We start from the raw sequence: 18890 nt of genomic DNA on the forward strand, positions 1-18890 counted from the left end.
CCATCAAGCGTTTTTGTGACGTCATATTCAACGGCTCGAAAAGAGGGTGGGCGGGCCCTGGCGGGGTCTAAAACTGGTTGTATTTTGAAGATTACCTTATAAAATAGTACTTCTGAAAATTTCAGCGTTGGGTACTGAGGGGTACCTAGTCAAATCTCGATTCGAAAATGTCAATATTATATACAGCCCATCGGACGGTTTTGTGACGCCATATTGAACGGCCCGAAAAGATGGGAGGCGGCCCCTGGCAGGGTTTAAAACCGATTGAATTTCGAAGATTACATTATAAAACAGTACTCCTGAAAAGTTCAGTGCTGGGTTTCCAGGGTCATCTAGTCAAATCTCGAGTCGAAATAGTCAATGTTATATGTACCCCATCATGCGTTTTTGTGACGTCATATTCAATGGCTCGAAAATAGGGTTGGCGGGCCCTGATGTAGTCGAAAACTGATTTTATTTGGAAGATCACCTTATAAAATAGTACTCCTGAAAATTTGAGCGTTGGGTACCGAGGGGTACCTAGTCAAATCTCGTTTATATATATTTAGTACAAGTTATAAACCAATGTGTGCTACGAGTGTGCTACTTACTCATGATAAAATTTACAACTATATAAAAAATGCATTATCTTGAAATATAATCAATGGGTTTGTTCATCAACTGTATATTCTGAACTTTGATATTTTGAGTATGCCGATATTGAAAAAAATATGTTTTAATTACTCCTTACCTGACTATTTTCGATAATATTTCCGTGAATCTTCTCCGCCCACACTTTGAACAATTCCATCCGACAAAGATTGAATGAATTCATTTTGAACCACAACTTCGATACAAGTTGTTCGTGAAAAAATCACACCTAGATAATTAAATAAACCCTATCGCTCTTTGCTATCGCCAAAACGTCAAGCACAAAAAAGTCATCTGCAGCAGCGTTCAGCGATGTGCACGCGGGAATTTCAAACATCTGTTGTGAAGTCACGTTCTATGTTCTGAAAAGAGGGTGGGGTGGGTAGGTCCAAAGTTGGAACCGTAGTCAGAATTTTATCATTTAATCTAGTATTATTGAAAGTTATACCGATAGGTATTGCGAATATTTTAGTCCATATTGTATATAATAAAGGGCAAGGAATATACCAATATTATTAGCTTGCATTATAATATTTGCAACTATCAACATATGAGTATCAATATTGCAATGAATGTACATATCAATGTAGGTACACTGAATAACAAACAAATTAAGAACAAACCCTTTAAATACATCTCCAGATTAAGCTTAATAATTTAAATAATTTGCAAGTTCAAACACGTGTAGGTTAAAATCAGTGATTCATAACTCAATACCCAACGCTGAACTTTTCAGGAGCACTATTTTATAATGTAATCTTCGATATTCAATCCCTGCCAGGGGCCGCCTCCCATCTTTTCGGGCCGTTCAATATGGCGTCACAAAACCGTCCGATGGGCTGTATATAATATTGACATTTTCGAATCGAGATTTGACTAGGTACCCCTCAGTAACCAACGCTGAAATTTTCAGAAATACTATTTTATAAGGTAATCTTCAAAATACAACCAGTTTTAAACCCCGCCAGGGCCCGCCCACCCTCTTTTCGAGCCGTTGAATATGACGTCACAAAAACGCTTGATGGGCTGTATATCACATAGATGTCAATGAAAAGCATTGGTGTATTCAGCAAATTTGTATATTTTAATGATGCCAACAATTTTTTAGAACATAATAAATTGATAAAATTTGAAAAAAGCACTAATTAACTAAAAAAACCAATATTAAGGTAGTCTTAAAAGAAAATCTATTATAGCTCTACAGAGTTATGATGTAGAAATTTGGTGTCTTTAGCAAATGTTCATAAAATCAACTGCTCTGCAACTTTGTCCAAGACATGGAACCATTATCTCGTAACTGGAAAAAGTTAGAATTTGGATGTGTAATACTAGCTTAAAGATTATTCAGGTGTGTATTTCAAAAGATGCGAGATATAATTTTGAGCAACTTCTCCCAAGACAGCCAGTCTCTAAAACGTCGAAAAAGGGTAGAAAATATTTTTGACCGTCTTTATTCATATTCGTGCCACTGTGCGGCAGTCTTAAAACACTGCAACGACTACGATATAATCTGCTCGAACTCTCTCTACTATGTCGCATTTATGGTCATTGTAGACAGCTTTAGTCCGGGAGTTAGACGGTGATAGCTCTATTGCAGATCCAGCAACCCATTTCAGAATGTTTGGAGAGTCACGCCCATTCCGAGGTTACTTTCACTTACAATAAGCCCCGCATGTATGTATTACCTCTATCAATTGGATATTAATATTACACACACAGTTCCAGCTTCAAAATGTTCTTTTGAATCCTGGCACGTATTTAGTTTAGGTTTTTTATATTGTAAAAGGTATTTGGACTGGTCTCACCATGATAATTTGATCCCCCAACCCATGGGTTACGTAGTTCCGAACACAAATTTTCTTGCACTGCCATGTCTGTCTGTCGAGTCTAGTGACCATCAGTTACACCCCGTCAAGTCTTGAGCGAGGCATTTTTCAGATTAGTCGCAATCTCCGACATTGTCAAGAGACCAGCAGCCGAACACTTTTCCAAGCGGCAACGTCTGCCACCGAGTCACCATCAAAAATCGCGACGGACATATTATCAGCACTTGCCCGGGCTAATTTACCAATCGGACCGGATTAAAACTCGTCCGCGGTGACGAATCTCTCAATAGAACTACGCGCCGAAAGTGTGGCATCCGAACTCGGAGAACCGGGCAACTAAACCGACACCAAACAATTGAACTAAAGCTGCGACGTAGATTTTGGAGGTTAAATTCAAGGTCAACCGAAGCACTCAAGACGGACCGTTTTTTTCTTACTTCTTTCTTTTGTCACTGCTTGTTTCTATTTTTCACTTGCTATATTCTTCTCTTTTTTAATCTAATTTGGCTTCAAAACTGGACGCCTCAACACAGGAAAAAACACGATATATCACTAAATGATAACTTTATGAACACTTGAAACTAAATTTCAGCACACAAATCAACAAATTCAAGTCAAAAAAAGTTTAATTCGCTGACGAAAAATACGCAGCAAAAGAAAAACACGTCAGCTTTCAAGCGCGGCCTACTGCGATCATCAACGTCATGATTACGTGGGTTTTGCCAAAAAAGGTAAATATTTACATTGTTTGCACCAAAGAATATAGGGGGGTTGTAGTGTGAACGGGGTATTAGGCTGTGTTAAATTTGACGGTTTGATATTTTTCAAATAATTTTGCTAGTCAACCAGATTCGAAAATCGATCGATCAACAAGTGAATGATTTTCGAAAATTTTAATTTATGTTTCAAGTGTCAAATAACCCTGCTATTCTAGAAGATTTATTTATGACAGACAAGGAATCATAGTTGAAATAAGTCAGGTAGAATAGCAGATGTATTTGAAATTTAAGTGAAAATTCACCAAATGAAACACAGATTTCAATTTTCAAGCAGTTTTTTAATTTTGTTTCTGCAATGTATGCACGGAAACTTTTAATCAGATTTTGACATTAATCAAATATCTCCCTTCCTTGTAACCGTTAACTACATTAATTAAATAATAAAAAACAGGTGATTAAAATAAAGCAAAAATATACAAACCTTGGTCAAAGTTGTGATGGATGATTTCCCTTGGTCATCTTTAGGAACTTGGTATTCTTGTTCCTGCAGCATTGTGTCCTCTACTTGGATTTCCATTTTTATTTCAATATTATCACCTAGTGGCACATTAGGTGACATTCTCCTTGTACCGAATTGAGAATCGGAGAGCTCTGGTGGGTTCTTAGGACAAGTGCGCTGAAAGAAACAAAACAGAATCAATGCAATCATTTTCTCGTTTGCTCAGCTTTGTTCAATGAAAGGTCGGAACAGATAGCAAGACTCTTATCTCGATTTTTAAAACAAATTATGTTGATACTAAATTTATTAGTTGACAGCTCGCTCCCATACAAAGTCCCACCATGGGCACTAAGATGGTGATTAGTGCTAATGTAATCGCACTTATTTAAATTAGTTCCAGTGCACCAAATTGGGTTCTTTAATGTTATCGCCTTCAATCAAAATGGAGCCGAAATTCAAAATTTCATCAAGTGTTGCGAACAGTCCAATGCACTTGTGTTCCCAGACACCGAAGTGTCGACTCATAATTATTACCCATGTTGTACCAAACGACGAACGGTCTCATGGCATCGAATTTCAAAGAAATCACCCAATGCGCTATGCACTTATATTCTTTCCTTTTACTCCTGACCTATTCCAATAGCGCATAGCTTGAACATACCAGTGACGCGGTCGCGTACACGTATTGGTATTTATCTTTATCTTTTGCTTTCCTTTGATTGGTTAATTGGTAAATGGTTGTTTCGAGATTCTCCCACCACCTAGGAAAAACTACTAGAATTAAGGAACTTACTTATGATACTGAACTGAAATAAATAATGATTATTCAAACAACACACAAACGAATCGCGTCTGTGTTTTTAGAGACTTCAAAGTAATGCAAAGAAGTCCAAAGTATCCGTTTCCTTGATTTCTATTAAGCAATGTTGGCCTTTTCATCAGAAGCAATGCTGCCTCCTTAACGTCATTAGATAGAGTTCCCATTCCACAAGACGTCTCCTCTCTACCGATCAACCAACCTTTCTCCATGTTGGAGTTAAGCTTTGCCCTTGCGAACAGTAATGGTAAATCTGCTGGCCTTGATGAAATAAGTTACCCATTGCTGAAACACCTACCACACAGGGGCAAGCAGATCCTTCTTTCACTTCTGAACCAGAACTGGACCCAGGATGTTTTCCCAAAGCAATGGAGACACAGCTTGGTAGTTCCCATACCAAAGAATGGATCATCCTCGACTGATCCAAAGGACTACCGGCCTATCTCATTGACAAATTGCACTTGTAAAGTTCTGGAACGTATGGTCAACCGCAGACTTACTGACTTCCTTCAAGACAACAATCTGTTGGATTGCCGACAACATGCCTTCCGTAAAGGTTACGGAACGGGAACCTACTTTGCTTCCCTCGGTAAAGTTCTAGATGACGCCCTACAAGCCCAACAGCACGTAGACATAGCAGCTTTGGACTTGTCTAAAGCTTATAACAGGACATGGACACCCTTCGTCTTAAAACAATTATCTGAATGGGACCTATCCGGCCACATACTCCACTTTGTCCAGAATTTCCTCAAGAACAGAACCTTCCAAGTCGGCATCGGGAATCATAGGTCTAACATCGCAAGGGAAGAGACTGGAGTCCCCCAGGGCTCTGTTCACGCAGTAACACTGTTCCTAGTGTCTATGAACAGAGTCTTTGGGGACCTTCCCAAAAATATATACATCTTTGCTTATGCTGACGACATCGTCCTCGTTGTTGTCGGGCATAGACCAGTTTCACTTCGGAGAAAGCTTCAAACAGCTGTCAATGCCGTTAACAGATGGGCCAAATCGGTAGGTTTTGAGTTGTCACCGAGCAAGAGTAACTTTACACACATCTGTAACAGCCGACACCGGGCGGAGTCAAACCCTATCAAAATCGAAGGCAACACAGTGCCATATAAGACCTGCTGTCGCATTCTCGGCGTCTATCTAGACCGCCACCTCAACTTTCAAAAACATTTTAACACGGTCCGAGAAGATTGTCAATCAAGAATACGCCTATTACGCTTGATAACGAACCTTCGGAATCACAATAACCGCGATACTGCACTCCGAGTTTCCACGGCCATCGTAACCAGCAGACTGTTATACGGTATAGAGCTCACCTGCCGATCTTCAGACGAGATGATGCAGAAACTAGGACCAACCTACAATCGCTGCATAAGAATAGTCTCTGGTTTGCTACCATCCACGCCGGCGTCGTCAGCGTGTGTCGAAGCTGGAGTGTTACCTTTCCATTACATCATGGCCATAACCACCTGCTCGAGAGCTTTGAGCTTCATGGAAAAGACATACGGAGATGAGAAGGGAGTGTTCCTCCTAAGGGAGGCTAACAAACTCCTTCAGAAACTGGCTCATCAGGAACTCCCACCGGTAGCTGAATTAGACCGGATCGGAGGCCAAGGATGGGACTCTTCCAAACCGAAGGTCAACTGGTCTTTTCAATGTTCTTATAAAGTCGGAGAAAGTAAGGCTGGAGTTATAAGTACTTTCAATCGTATGAAAGCGACGACGTTAGCTGGATATGATTTAATATACACCGATGGTTCCAAGGCCAATGGCAGAGTAGGTGTTGGTGTGTCAGGAAGAGATCTTGTGATACACCAGCGGCTACCAAACATGTGCTCAGTCTTCTCGGCTGAGGCCATAGCTATTCATCAAGCAGCGACCAATGCAAAGGCAACTTATACTGCCATATTATCAGACTCCGCGAGTGTCCTTAAAGCCCTTGAAACGGACCGTATACGTCACCCATGGGTACAAATGATCCGGGCGGCAGTGAAACCTAACACTCTTTTTGTTTTTATTCCCGGACACTGCGGCATCCCGGGCAATGAAAGCGCAGATAAGCTTGCGGCCTTAGGTCGAGATTCGCAGCTACTCACCACACAGGTACCCTTTCAAGATGCCAAAACCTGGGTTAAAAACATAATTTCGGTAGCTTGGGCAGTAGCATGGCAACAAGAGAGAGACCTTTTTCTTCGTAAGGTCAAAGGTGAGACTACCAAATGGAATGACCAAAATAATAGAAAAGATTAGTCACTTCCAGTCGGGACGATACGATCAAAGCTTATGCGATTTTTGTGGGATTCGGCAGTCTGTCGAACACATTATTGCTGTTTGCCCTCAGTATCAAGATTCAAGAAGAATATACGGACTAGAAACTGGTATAAGAGATATTCTTGCTAACGACCCTTCAACAGAAACAGCTTTGCTCTGTTTCCTTAAAGACACAAAACTGTACGAACGAATTTAGCTGACATCAACCACGGGAACTTCTAAACAACAACAAAGTGCGCCACTACAGGACTACGATTAAGGTTTCTTGATTAACAACTTTACTGACGTGATGAACAACGCAACTAAACCGGACATTTCAATTTATGGAACTTTACAAAATTATTTTTATGAAAACTTATGTTTATGCTTTGCCAAGGGGGTCTCCTTCGATGCCTCTTCTGTTAAATAAAGAGACGAACCAGCCTAAGGCTAAAAGTCTCTATAATAAAGACAAAAAAAAAAAGCAATGTTGGTGGATTATGTTTAAATATTTCTAAACTTTCAGCTACATCTAGTTTCCAAGGTGAAGATACACTCCGCAGGATATTAATGTTATCCTTTGTCAAATTGTGCCCCTTTGTAACGATATGTTCTGCAACCTTGGATTTAAATTCATAATGAAGTCCTTTATCCATCTCTTTGTTAGCCTTTTTACCTCTGCGATGTGTTCCTTAAACCTTGTTTCCAAAGTCCTTTTCGGCTGACCAATGTAGTAAGTAGTTCGACAAATTTAAAGGATTAAATCAATATGGTTTTCAAAATTAAAGAACCCAATTCAACAAATATCCAGAGCTCTATAAAAACACTTGGGAAAATTTCAAAGAATTCGAAGACATCATTCATTGATATGTTGTCTTCGAAGTAATTCAATGATTCGTACAAATTTAGACAAACAATTTTTTTTAAGAAACTAAAAGTTTGACTTGCGAAACAAACAAAAAATACTCAGATACTGCTTCGAAAAGCAAAAACTTTCCAACTGAGACCACCATACAAACCTTATGGTCCATCAGCTCATCTGCACTGGAGAACGTCGTTCGGCAAATGATGCAAATAGTCATCTGATGAGTTGCTTTAACGTGTCGGGATACTACGTGCTGACTGCTGAAAGTTTTCCCACAAATCGGGCAATCAGTTATGACAGCTAGTTTTGAGTTTTGGGATTTTTCGGCTGCATCTCTCTTGGGTTGCTTTCGTTTTCGTTTCTCACTGCCATTTGTACGGCAATTTTTAGTTTTGTTGACCGCTTTCTCAGACGCTTTCTTTGATGCTTTCTTTGTCGTTTTCTTAGACACTTTCTTTACCGCATTCTTATCTTGATGATACAAACGTTTATGCTTTTTAACATATTTTAAAGTTTTGAACTTTTGATTACATAAATCACACGAAAACTCCCTTTCCTTGCAAATGGCTAAATGCAGCGAATATCGTATAGACTTTTCGAATGTTTTTGGGCAGTGCGGACATCTATGCTTCGGTTCCTTGTGCAACTTAATCTGTATTGTACGGAAAAGGCATTAAATATAAATATATAAAACAGATAGGCAAATATCAATCAACAAACCTTATGATACTGCGCTTTCACAAAACTTTCGAAAGTAATACCACAAATGTTACATACGCATGGTACATGGCAATGTTCGATGTGACGACGTAGGAAGAGTCCATTAGCAAATTCCTTCGTACAGTAAGAGCACTTAATATTGGATAATCCGCTCGATGGATTGTCCTGTGGCTGCAAGATCTGCGGTACTGCTTTCAATGAATCGTGTATAACGGAACTCTTCACTGGTGTCGAAGCTGAATTATCTACACTGCAATTCGCTGATGATTCATCAGAATCCATCTTCACGGCACTGTTTTGCTTTTGCTCCTCATTGCCTTCGATATTATCATTTTTTAAAGGTCTCTTACCATGATGGGATCGTAGCTTGTGCCGTTTGACACCGATTGGGTTTTTGAACTTTCGACCACACAATTCACATGCATTTTTCCTTCCTGCGCAAGCTAACTTATGTAATTTAAACTTATTTTTCAGGTGAAACATCCTAAAACAATGAGGACATTGGAGCTTTCCATCCGTGTGCTTTTTCAGCTATAATAAAAAAAAACAATATTACCAAGAGAAAATTAGAAGGTCAATTTCAATCAACGAACTTTATGATATTTGGCCTGGGAATAACTGGTCAAAGTACTTCCACAAATGTCGCACAAATATGGCTGGTTTGGCGGATGTTCAGCAAATGTTTGCGAAATGTTCTCTGACCGGACTTGTACTTCAGAATTATCGTTTGAAGTAGCAACAGGAATCACCTTACACTCCTTGTTGATTATGTGACTATCCGTAGCATCATTGCAGTCTAAGTCGGCAAATGCTTGTTCACTTGATTGAGGATCTAAGAGAAAATAAATGTTTTTTTTTTAATTAATTTACGAAGCAAACTCTGTTCAGTGTAACAAACTTACCAACTTTAGTGGATGGATTTATCGATGATTTTCCTTCGTGTGACAGTAGCGTTGATGCCTTTACTTTTCTTTCCATTTTGATATCATTAGTTTGGGCTCGTTTTTGATGTTCTTCGTCATTATCTTGATGAGTTCGTGGTTTAAATGTTATGCGATCCGCTTCTAGGTCGCTCCAGTCCGATGTTACCGTTTGATCCCTGGTCTTACAATGACTGATGGCATGATCATGCTTGAGCTTTTCGGATCGGAAGCTTTCTCCACACTCAGGACACCGCAGGAAGAAGCCATCGTGAACGTCCTTTAATGGGAATCAATTATTTGTCTTATATCAATAATATTTAAACCCATCACTCACTTGCACGTGCTTCCAGTAGAGATTCTCCAAATAAGCACGTTGGTCATTGCAGAGTGCGCATTGATACAATTTGTCCTTAGCTTTTATTTCCTGATAGTGCAACTCCTTACTTTCATCTGCAATCTTTTGATGAAAACAACATAGGGGAATGGATCGACTATAACATTGATTTCGTCTTACCTCATGCAGGTCCAGATGATTCCAAATGCCTTCCTTGCTCACGTAATCATCGTAGCATATGTCGCACCGGAACATCAACCGTACCACGCATATCTCTCGATGCAGTTCCAACTCGCCCCCCTGGTGCTCCTCAAGGCAACTTGGCTTAGACATTTGGCAGATTTGATACACTGTATTTGTCCCGTTTAAAGCAAGAATTGCTTGAAGAATAATCTTAAAAGTACGGAAATTGAACACGAATAATTTGAATGCAATAATTACAGTAGCTAACCTAATAAATATACATAATAACTTAAATAATAAGTCGAATCGATCTTCCACAAAATTGTATTTCATAGTTTTTCCAATATTAATTTTGGTTTTGAGCAATTTTTGAATTTTTGACATATAACTGAATCGTTTCATTTCGTTTCCCATATAAATTTTAAATTTCTATCGTAAACCCAGATCGTAATCAAATTTGTTCAAATTTGACACAGTTGTTGGGTAACTACCACGAACGCAGCTGTTTCATCGGCAGCGCTTCTTGGGATGTATGAACAACATCTACAAAGGGGACAAATGAATCGAGATTGATCTTCGTAAAATGCCAAGGCATTCCATTTCAGAAAGGAATTCGTATTCTCGTCGATGGAAATGCGAAATAGGCTGCCGCTAGTAGCAGAACAATAGCCTACCAACTCAGCCTTCAAGGAGCATTAAACTTACCGTGTTGAAGTACTTTTATTTTCTGTAGTTATCAAAGCAGATTCCAAATGTATTATAGACTAAATAAAGCACAATAATTATTACAATATTCTTTCTATAAGAAAAATCTGCCTGCCTGATAATCAAACCAAAACAATAAAATTTAAAAACAAAAATATGATTACTGTTTACATTCAGCATGCAAACACTTTCTATACGGTAACAGAAAATAACTCACCGACCGATAGTGTTTTACCATAACGGTAAAGCAAATTTAATACACTCATAAAAATTGTATGGTAGCACGTACAATTCCAAAGTGTTCACTTGTACCAACAATCAATACGAAACTAACGATTTTAAATTGGCTCACCACTTTAGTAGCCTATTGGTCCCAAGCAAACGATTAACGTATCCTATTCTAGTTGAAATTCTATTACTACACTATGTTTGTTTTGATTCGCTATGAAAGTTTGACAGATAACATCAGGGGTGTGTGGATTCATGCAGAACATGCAGAGGTGAGTGAAATAGCTTGGGACTGCTTGGGACCGTTGTTCTGGTACTGAGTGAGCCAAAAATAATAATGATTTTCTTCGGGACCCAGTGGTCTTAGAGTTACCTCTATGCTTGTACCATGCCAGCAAATATATTATATTAACAACCCTAATAAACCGTTACCATACACTAACTATATCATAGATGGTACGACCATACAACATAAAGTTGGGATGATATTCCGAATTGGTGGTTAGGCGCTTCTTATGGTTATTGTTTATGCGGGAATATGATCCACTTTTTCGCTTAGCTGGCGAACCGAATTTTTAGCGATGGAAGCACCTCTGTGCACAGCAAAAAAAATGTAATATCGATCAATGTAATTCAAGCTGATGCATGAAATAATGATTTAATAGCAAAAAGCAGATACAATATTACACCATTGGATGTAATTTTGTTCGCAAAATCGATGTACATCGTACAACGTTATATTACACAACCGATGGATTGACCTGGTTGCAGCAGTTTGTATGTAATATTCAACAACTTTTTTTTCTGTGTTTAATATAAATTTTTCAAATAAATGTATTTCAGCATTTTATTTTATTTGATGACAACAGTGACATGTCAGACAAAATTTAAAGTAATATACACAATATAAGTTATGAAAATATTCAAAGTGTTTTTTATGTTACTTCATACGCGAAGTTAACGATTTTCAGAGTTGGTTGGAAATGCTAACATGAAGCTTTAGTGTGATGATTTATTAGCTAGAGAATGATCTTTAGAAGAATGTAGGTGGATAGTTCCGTTAGAGTACGGCAGTATGAAAATTGAATAGAAGTTGAAAATGAGCGAAGGGCCATTAAAGCGACAGTTTTCAAGATGACGCACATTTTTGCCTAGCCCGTACGATGTACGCGGGGACTTGAAGTATGTCTCCAAGTCACAGGCCTGTTAAATTATTCTTTTGCACGTAAATGGAATCAAAAATAAAACAAGAACAAAATGTGAAAAGGGCATACAAGCTTTTTGTAAACAAACATTCTTATGCCCTTTTCTCACCACCCATATGACACCAACGCAAACCATCAACATCGCCGGATAGGGGAAGGTTTCCCCTTCCCGATGATGTTGTTAGTTTGCGTGAGCGATCCTCGGTTGGCGAGAAAAGGGCCTACAAATGTTTGTTTACAAAAAGCTTGTATGCCCTTTTTATATGTGGCTCTTGAAAAGTCATTTGAAATGCTAGCTTCTAGCAAGGGTTGCAAGATAATTGTTAACGGTATCGAGTGGACTGTAAATTTTGGGGGTTCGGTTTCTACGAACAATCAATAGTCAATCTAATAAAAAGCGTCTCGATTCTCATGACTATGGAGCACAACTAACTTTATTCGGTCAAACAAAAGAACAGAAAAGGACTGTGTGTTGTAATTGAATTGTTATCGCACAGGGTGTGCCAAAGTCTTGCGGTTGGGGAGCGCAGTAGGGATGCGCAAATCATCGAACATGCTCCCCGGCGTTGAAATGCCGATTTCAAGTCTCATGGACAAATGGCAGCAAACAGACCTCCGTCACAGCACGCTTGAACTCTCCTCCATTTGCTGTTTTCACCGTAACGACACGTGTCACGCTATCCTGTCCGGGGTGCACGGCTGAAATCCTTCCTAGTGGCCACTGCAGCGGCGGTGCGTTCTGGTCCACAAGCAATACTAGCGAACCCTCTTTGATTTCGTTCGTTTTCAGCCACTTGGATCGAGTCTGGAGTTCCGGCAGGTATTCCGCTGTCCATCGTTTCCAGAAGTGCTGCAGCATGGTCTGCACGAGCTGCCACCTTGATAAAGTGTTCTCCTTCAAATGCAAGTACGACGGTTCAGCAATGGCTTGCATCTCGCGGCCTACCAAGAAGTGAGCAGGTGTTATAGCTGTGTAGTCGTTTGGGTCATCCGAGCTAGGCGCCAGGGGTCGAGAGTTTAATACAGCTTCGATTTGAGTCAGCGTAGTATACAGCTCCTCGAAAGTCAATTTCCGGTCTCCGACAATACGCTTGAGATGATGTTTCACTTGTTTAACGCCAGCTTCCCAAATGCCACCGAAGTGTGGACTTCGCGGTGGGATAAAGGACCATTCGATTCCCTTGTTGGTACAGTACCTCACGATCTTTCCTGTAGAACATTGGTTCTGGAACAGTAGCCACAGCTCATGCAACTCGGTCTTGGCTCCGACAAAGTTTGTTGCATTGTCAGAGCGCATTGTTTTCGGATACCCACGTCGGCTGTGGAATCGTCTCAAAGCAGCAAGAAACGCGGCCGTCGTCAAGTCGGAGACTAATTCCAGATGTATGGCACGGGTTTGCATACACACAAAGAGACTCACGTAGGCCTTGGTAATATAGGGCTTACGAGCAGTAGACGATGACTTAAGCCAAAAAGGCCCAGCGTAGTCCACACCAGTGTCCGAAAAGGCTGGAGCAGGTCGGATACGATATGATGGCAAGTCACCCATCATCTGAGTTGTCTTCAACGGATTTGCTCGAAAGCACACCATACAATTTCGAATCACCTTGCGAATTGTATTTTTCACGTTCAATGGCCAGAATCGTTGTCGTACGATGGCAAGTAGACCTTTCTGCCCGATGTGAAGGTTCTCTAGATGTAGGTGTCGGACGAGTGCTTCCGTGATCGGGTGCTTTGCTGGCAGCAACATCTGGTGTCGACTATCGTATGGTATGAACGCTCGCTTGATTCGACCTCCGACTCGTAACACGCCGTCTTCCGGGTCCAAAAACGCTTTCAATCCGTTGAGTCGATGCTTTGCGTCCGTGCCGCTCATCAGGGCGAGAATCTCTGGTTGAAACGTTTCGTGTTGAACCAACCGTACAATCACTATTGTTGCCCGCTTTATTTCTTCAGCAGTGAGCGGGCCCTTTAACAACTCCTTCTTCCTGGATATGATGAACATCGCAAAGCGTACCAGGTAGGCTGTGCTACGCACAACCTTCGTGAAATCGCTAATCTTGTCAAACATTGGCATTCTTTTGGTGAGAGCAGTCACAGCCAGTACTACGCCAGCACGCATTTCCGGTAACTCTTCATCCGGAATAGCTACTACATCTGTCATCTCTACAACAGAACCGTTGAATGTGGGTGGGCCAGTCCACCACATCTTAGACTCGAGTATTTTTTTCGGTCGCTCTCCTCGGGATATAAGGTCGGCCGGATTCTCGTCCGTAGGAATATATTTCCAGCTGCAATTCGGGGTAAGTTTTTGTATTTCACTTACACGATTCGAAACGTAGGTATGTAAGACGTTCGGTGGTTTGCTGATCCACGCTAACACTATTTTTGAATCACTCCACAGATTCGTCGACGCGAAGTCTAATTCCGTAGCGTCCTGCAACTTCACAGTCAGCTTGGCGAGTAACAAGGCCGCCAACAGTTCAGCACGAGGAGTCGTGACAGCCTTAGTTTTCGCCCTCTTCATCGGTAGAATGCGGGATTTACTGCAAACCAGTTTCATCTGAGCGGATCCGTCTGGAAAAACTGCTCGTGTATAGAGGCACGCTCCGTACGCCACGTCGGAGGCGTCCGCAAATCCATGCAGCTCAAACTTGAACGCACCATTCCAGGAAATCCACCTTGGCATTCGCACCTTGTTAAGGACGGCTATTTCTGTGCGAAAATTTAGCCACTTGGATCTCACTTCAGAAGGGACTGGCTCGTCCCAATCAATCTGCATTTCGCCAACCTCTCGCAGAATCAGCTTTGCAGTTGTAATCACGGGGCCGAAGAAGCCCAGCGGATCGAAAATCTTGGCCAGCTGGCTTAGAAGCTTGCGACGAGTCACTTCATCCAAAACGTCGTATTCCGGAACCGATACAGAAAACCAATCGTCGACCGGATCCCAGGTCATGCCAAGAGTCTTCACGATCGACTTCGAATTTTCGTCAGATACTACGAACGAGTTTCCTCGTAGCTCTTCAGAAACACCTTTCACAATATCGGGGTGGTTGGCACACCACTTATGAGCGCCAAAGCATCCCTTCGCCAGCAGATCCGTCACTTCTCGTTGGAGCTTGCATGCTTCAGCTAGCGTATCGGCACCTGTTAGGATGTCGTCCATGTACGTCCCTTTTTCGACGATATTTGCGGCTTCCGGAAATTCCTCCTTGTGATCAACTGCAGTTTGCTTGAGCGCCATCGTTGCTTGGAACGGTGATGATGCCAGGCCATACGTAACCGTCTGCAGCTCTCGGACGGTCAGGATGTCATCTTTGTTGTACCTCCAAAAAATGCGTAGGTACCTTGTATCTAACCAATGTACGCCAACTTGACGAAACATTTTTGGAATGTCCAGCGTAAAGACGAACTGGAATCCTCGGAAACGAAGCAAAATCGCGATGAGATCACTCTGAACACTTGGTCCAGTCATCAGTATATCGTTGATCGATACACCCGAGGACGTTCTAGCCGACCCATCAAATACAACTCTTAATTTGGTCGTCGTACTGGTGGGTCTCAGCACACAGTGGTGTGGCAAATAGTACACCGATCCTGGTTCCTCCGTTGTCTCCTGAATCTCTCGCATGTGCCCGAGTTGTTCGTACTCTCGGATGAACAGCGAGTACTGCTCCTTTAATTCTGGTTGCTTGTCTAGCTTCCGCTCCAGGTGCAGAAAGCGTTTCAGCTCCATTTCACGTGAATCTCCTAGTTCGTGCTTGCGTTCGTTAAAGGGGTGACGCACAATGTACCGCCCTTCCTCATTTCGTAGGTGTGTGCGACGGAAATGTTCGACACACTTCTCTTCATCCGCTGTAGCGGATGGGCGAATTTCATCACAAGCCTCCACCCTGTAGAAGCTCTTCAGCAGATCGATGATCGGGTCGTCGTCAGTTGTTTGACAGAAAGTGCGCGCAACGACAGGTGCATCGCTCGCGATTATTCCTCCAGCAATCCATCCCAGCTTCGTGTTTCGTAGTATTGGAAGATTCGAACCAAGTTCGATTTGGCCATCCTCCATCAGGTTCCAGAAGTATTCAGCGCCGATTAACATATCGACACGTCCTCGATTGTTGAACGTCGGATCGGCCAGCACCTGCTCGCTCGAGATGGGCCACTCCGAAACATCGAATGATTTCACCGGCAGATCACCAGTGATTCGTGGGGTAACCAGTAGATCTAGGTCAGTAGTGAAGTCAGCGTGACAAGACCTAATCGTGGTGCGCAGCATACGGCAAATCCTAGTTTTCTTGCCGTTCAGACCGCTAACCGTGAAGTTAGCAGGTACCATTTTCAGTGAGAGTAGGTTCGCAAATCGTTCTGTCACAAAATTCATTTGCGAAGCGGAATCCAGAAGCACACGACATGGATATGGAGTGCTGCACAAGCCGTTGACCAAAACAACGGCAGTAGAAAGCAGGGTCTGCTTCTCGGAATTCTCAGCACACAGGGTTGTTGACGTTCCTGCTGTAGTGCTGGTCATCAGGTTTCCAGCTGGTTTTACGACTGGCGTGGAAGAATCAGTCGTATTTGAGGAAGTGGAGCTGTTCACGTTTTTAAATGCGTCTTCAACGTGGAGCGTAGTGTGATGTTTCTTGCCACATTCCCGACAAGAACGTGACGATGCACATGCACTGGTTCGGTGGCCTCTCCCTAAGCAGTTGAAGCAGGCGCCGCACCTTTTTAGCACTTCGTATTTCTCACTGACACTTTTGTTTTTGTAGGCCTCGCACTTCCAAAGTTCATGGCTTGCCTTACACACTGGACATTTGTATTCAAACTTGTCATTCTTCATATCACTTGTCACTAGCGTATGGCTCCTAGCCATCGCTTTCGGTTTAGCACTCTCCGTCAACGGCTTCATACTCGCGTCGAGCTTTTCGTAAATTCGACACTGCTCTTGCAGAAAGTCTATCGTTGCAGCGTACGTCGATAGCACATTCTTCTTCTGACGGGCTTCCCAGGCCACCCGGAGCCTTTTATCCATCTTCGCTGCGATAAGATTCACCAGCATCTGTTCTCCGAGTCCATCCACCGGTAAGTTCTGATGCCGCAAGCCCTCCACGTTCTTGGTGCTGCTGTCGATCAATTTCCTCATGTTCGCTGCGTTCTCCTGGCTAACCTTCGGCAGGTTGAATAGATTTTCAACGTGTTTGTCAACAACGACACGTTTATCTTCGTACCGCTGTGTAAGCAACATCCATGCGGCATCATAATCATTATTATTTATCAAATCTTCGTCGATGATGCCAGCTGCTTGCCCGACAAGACTGTTTCGCAGATGGAACAGTTTCAATGCTGGTTCCTCCTGCTGGTAGCGGTTCATCACGGTGGTAAACAAAGACTTGAACGAATACCACTTTTCGTAAGAGCCGTCGAATGTCGGCAAGGGCACTTGTAGCGGTGGGAGATACGGATGGATTGGAAACGGTGGAACTGGATTCGGATGTCCGACCGGGAGAATCAGATCAGTTTCTGTTTTCGTCACCGCCTCGATCAACATACACAATTGAACGGAAACGTCGTTGTATAGCGACTCGAATTCGATGTAGCTCTCGGTTTCTTCTTCTTGGCGGTCTTCAGAGAGTGGTAGTACATAAATCTGATTCTGAATACTATTGCACTCGTTATAACAGTTCTCTACAGTCTTTTTGTGGAACTGAAGAAAATGAATGTTTCTAATGTTCGGATTCGGTTGATCCGCACTGTACTGCAAAGCAGTGTTAACACGGGCCAGTTTGCCATGAACTGCCACTCTCTGATTGACTAGCCCCTTGAGCTGCTCTTCCATCCTTTTATTTTCTTCTTTCTTTTTCTTCTCCACTTTTTGTTCAGCAACAGGTGTAGCTGGCTGTACAGGCGTTCTCGGTGTCTTTGGTGGCATCTTCTTTTTCACTCGCGCACACAACTAAACCGCCATTTGCAAAAAAATCCCGCTTTAGCTGTACGAATTTTTAGAAAAGGGCACTAATGCACTTGAAAACGCCTTAGCGTCGGAAACGTTTCGGAACGGATCAGATAGGAATTCTTCTTTCACTTTTCACATGTAGCGACCGCTTTGAGCCAAGCTGCTAGCGCGTCACTAACACCGGTTCGACCGCAGTACAAAACCGATGCTCGGATCGAAATTCACGTACTTTATTCACGTAAACCGCGTCGAAATCCACCGGTTTCTGAGGATCCGGCTCGAAGGACCACTTTGTTAACGGTATCGAGTGGACTGTAAATTTTGGGGGTTCGGTTTCTACGAACAATCAATAGTCAATCTAATAAAAAGCGTCTCGATTCTCATGACTATGGAGCACAACTAACTTTATTCGGTCAAACAAAAGAACAGAAAAGGACTGTGTGTTGTAATTGAATTGTTATCGCACAGGGTGTGCCAAAGTCTTGCGGTTGGGGAGCGCAGTAGGGATGCGCAAATCATCGAACAATAATTTAGGAACAAATCCCTGCTGCCGAATTGTATTCTGTTTTCTCCGCCTATCTCTCCCTCTGAGTATTTCTACTCTACACGAATGGGTACAGAGAGAGGTGAAGCAGATCGTGAAATATGGTTGTATTAGTAAACCAAAAATCAAAGTAAACGCCCAATTTTAGATCCATAGGCCAACATTAGAGCCTTTTTCCCCTAGTTAGGGTTGATGCATTTCCCCCCTACTCTGCGAGTCACGTGACTCTCTCTCTCACCGGTGAGGTGACAATAGTCACCTCGTGTGCGGTGACTCTCCATTCACGCAGAAAAATTTACCGTCGAAACAAAAATATTTGAGGTAAATTTAAACGTAAACTCAGTTTGTTCTGGCCACAAACATAAACTAGGTTGATTTCAAACGTATTCTATGTTTGAATTCATTGATAATAATGTTTAAAACAAAAATAATGTTACGTTTATTTTAAAAATATTCGTGTTGAAAATAAACGTGAATATTTTT

General features: G+C 41.9%; 2 protein-coding genes across 2 annotated transcripts; both read right to left on the reverse strand.

Moving 5' to 3' along the window:
* Positions 1 to 3656: 3656 nt before the first annotated feature.
* Positions 3657 to 10559, reverse strand: LOC135705261 (zinc finger protein 729-like; the record flags this gene model as incomplete). Its single annotated transcript, XM_065226882.1, has 8 exons — positions 10481 to 10559; positions 9773 to 9985; positions 9593 to 9715; positions 9238 to 9535; positions 8929 to 9167; positions 8336 to 8866; positions 7770 to 8267; positions 3657 to 3851 (listed from the first exon to the last, which is right to left on the reverse strand). Coding segments are annotated over exons 2-8 (2037 nt in total), but the record flags the coding sequence as incomplete, so codon positions are not given.
* Positions 10560 to 12493: 1934 nt separating this feature from the next.
* On the reverse strand, positions 12494 to 17746 carry LOC135705262 (uncharacterized). The gene has a single exon (XM_065226883.1). It carries the CDS (start codon positions 17744 to 17746, stop codon positions 12494 to 12496), a length of 5253 nt encoding a protein of 1750 aa, XP_065082955.1.
* Between the last annotated feature and the right edge of the window lie 1144 nt (positions 17747 to 18890).

This window comes from Ochlerotatus camptorhynchus, unplaced genomic scaffold (assembly GCF_037179485.1).
Source record: "Ochlerotatus camptorhynchus isolate MF236.1 unplaced genomic scaffold, CSIRO-AGI_Acam_v1.1 ptg000265l, whole genome shotgun sequence".
Taxonomy (NCBI): domain Eukaryota; kingdom Metazoa; phylum Arthropoda; class Insecta; order Diptera; family Culicidae; genus Ochlerotatus; species Ochlerotatus camptorhynchus.

Excerpts from the sequence above, each read along its gene's own strand:
- LOC135705262 (XM_065226883.1), bottom strand. The coding sequence starts at position 17,746 with ATGGAAGAGCAGCTCAAGGGGCTAGTCAATCAGAGAGTGGCAGTTCAT.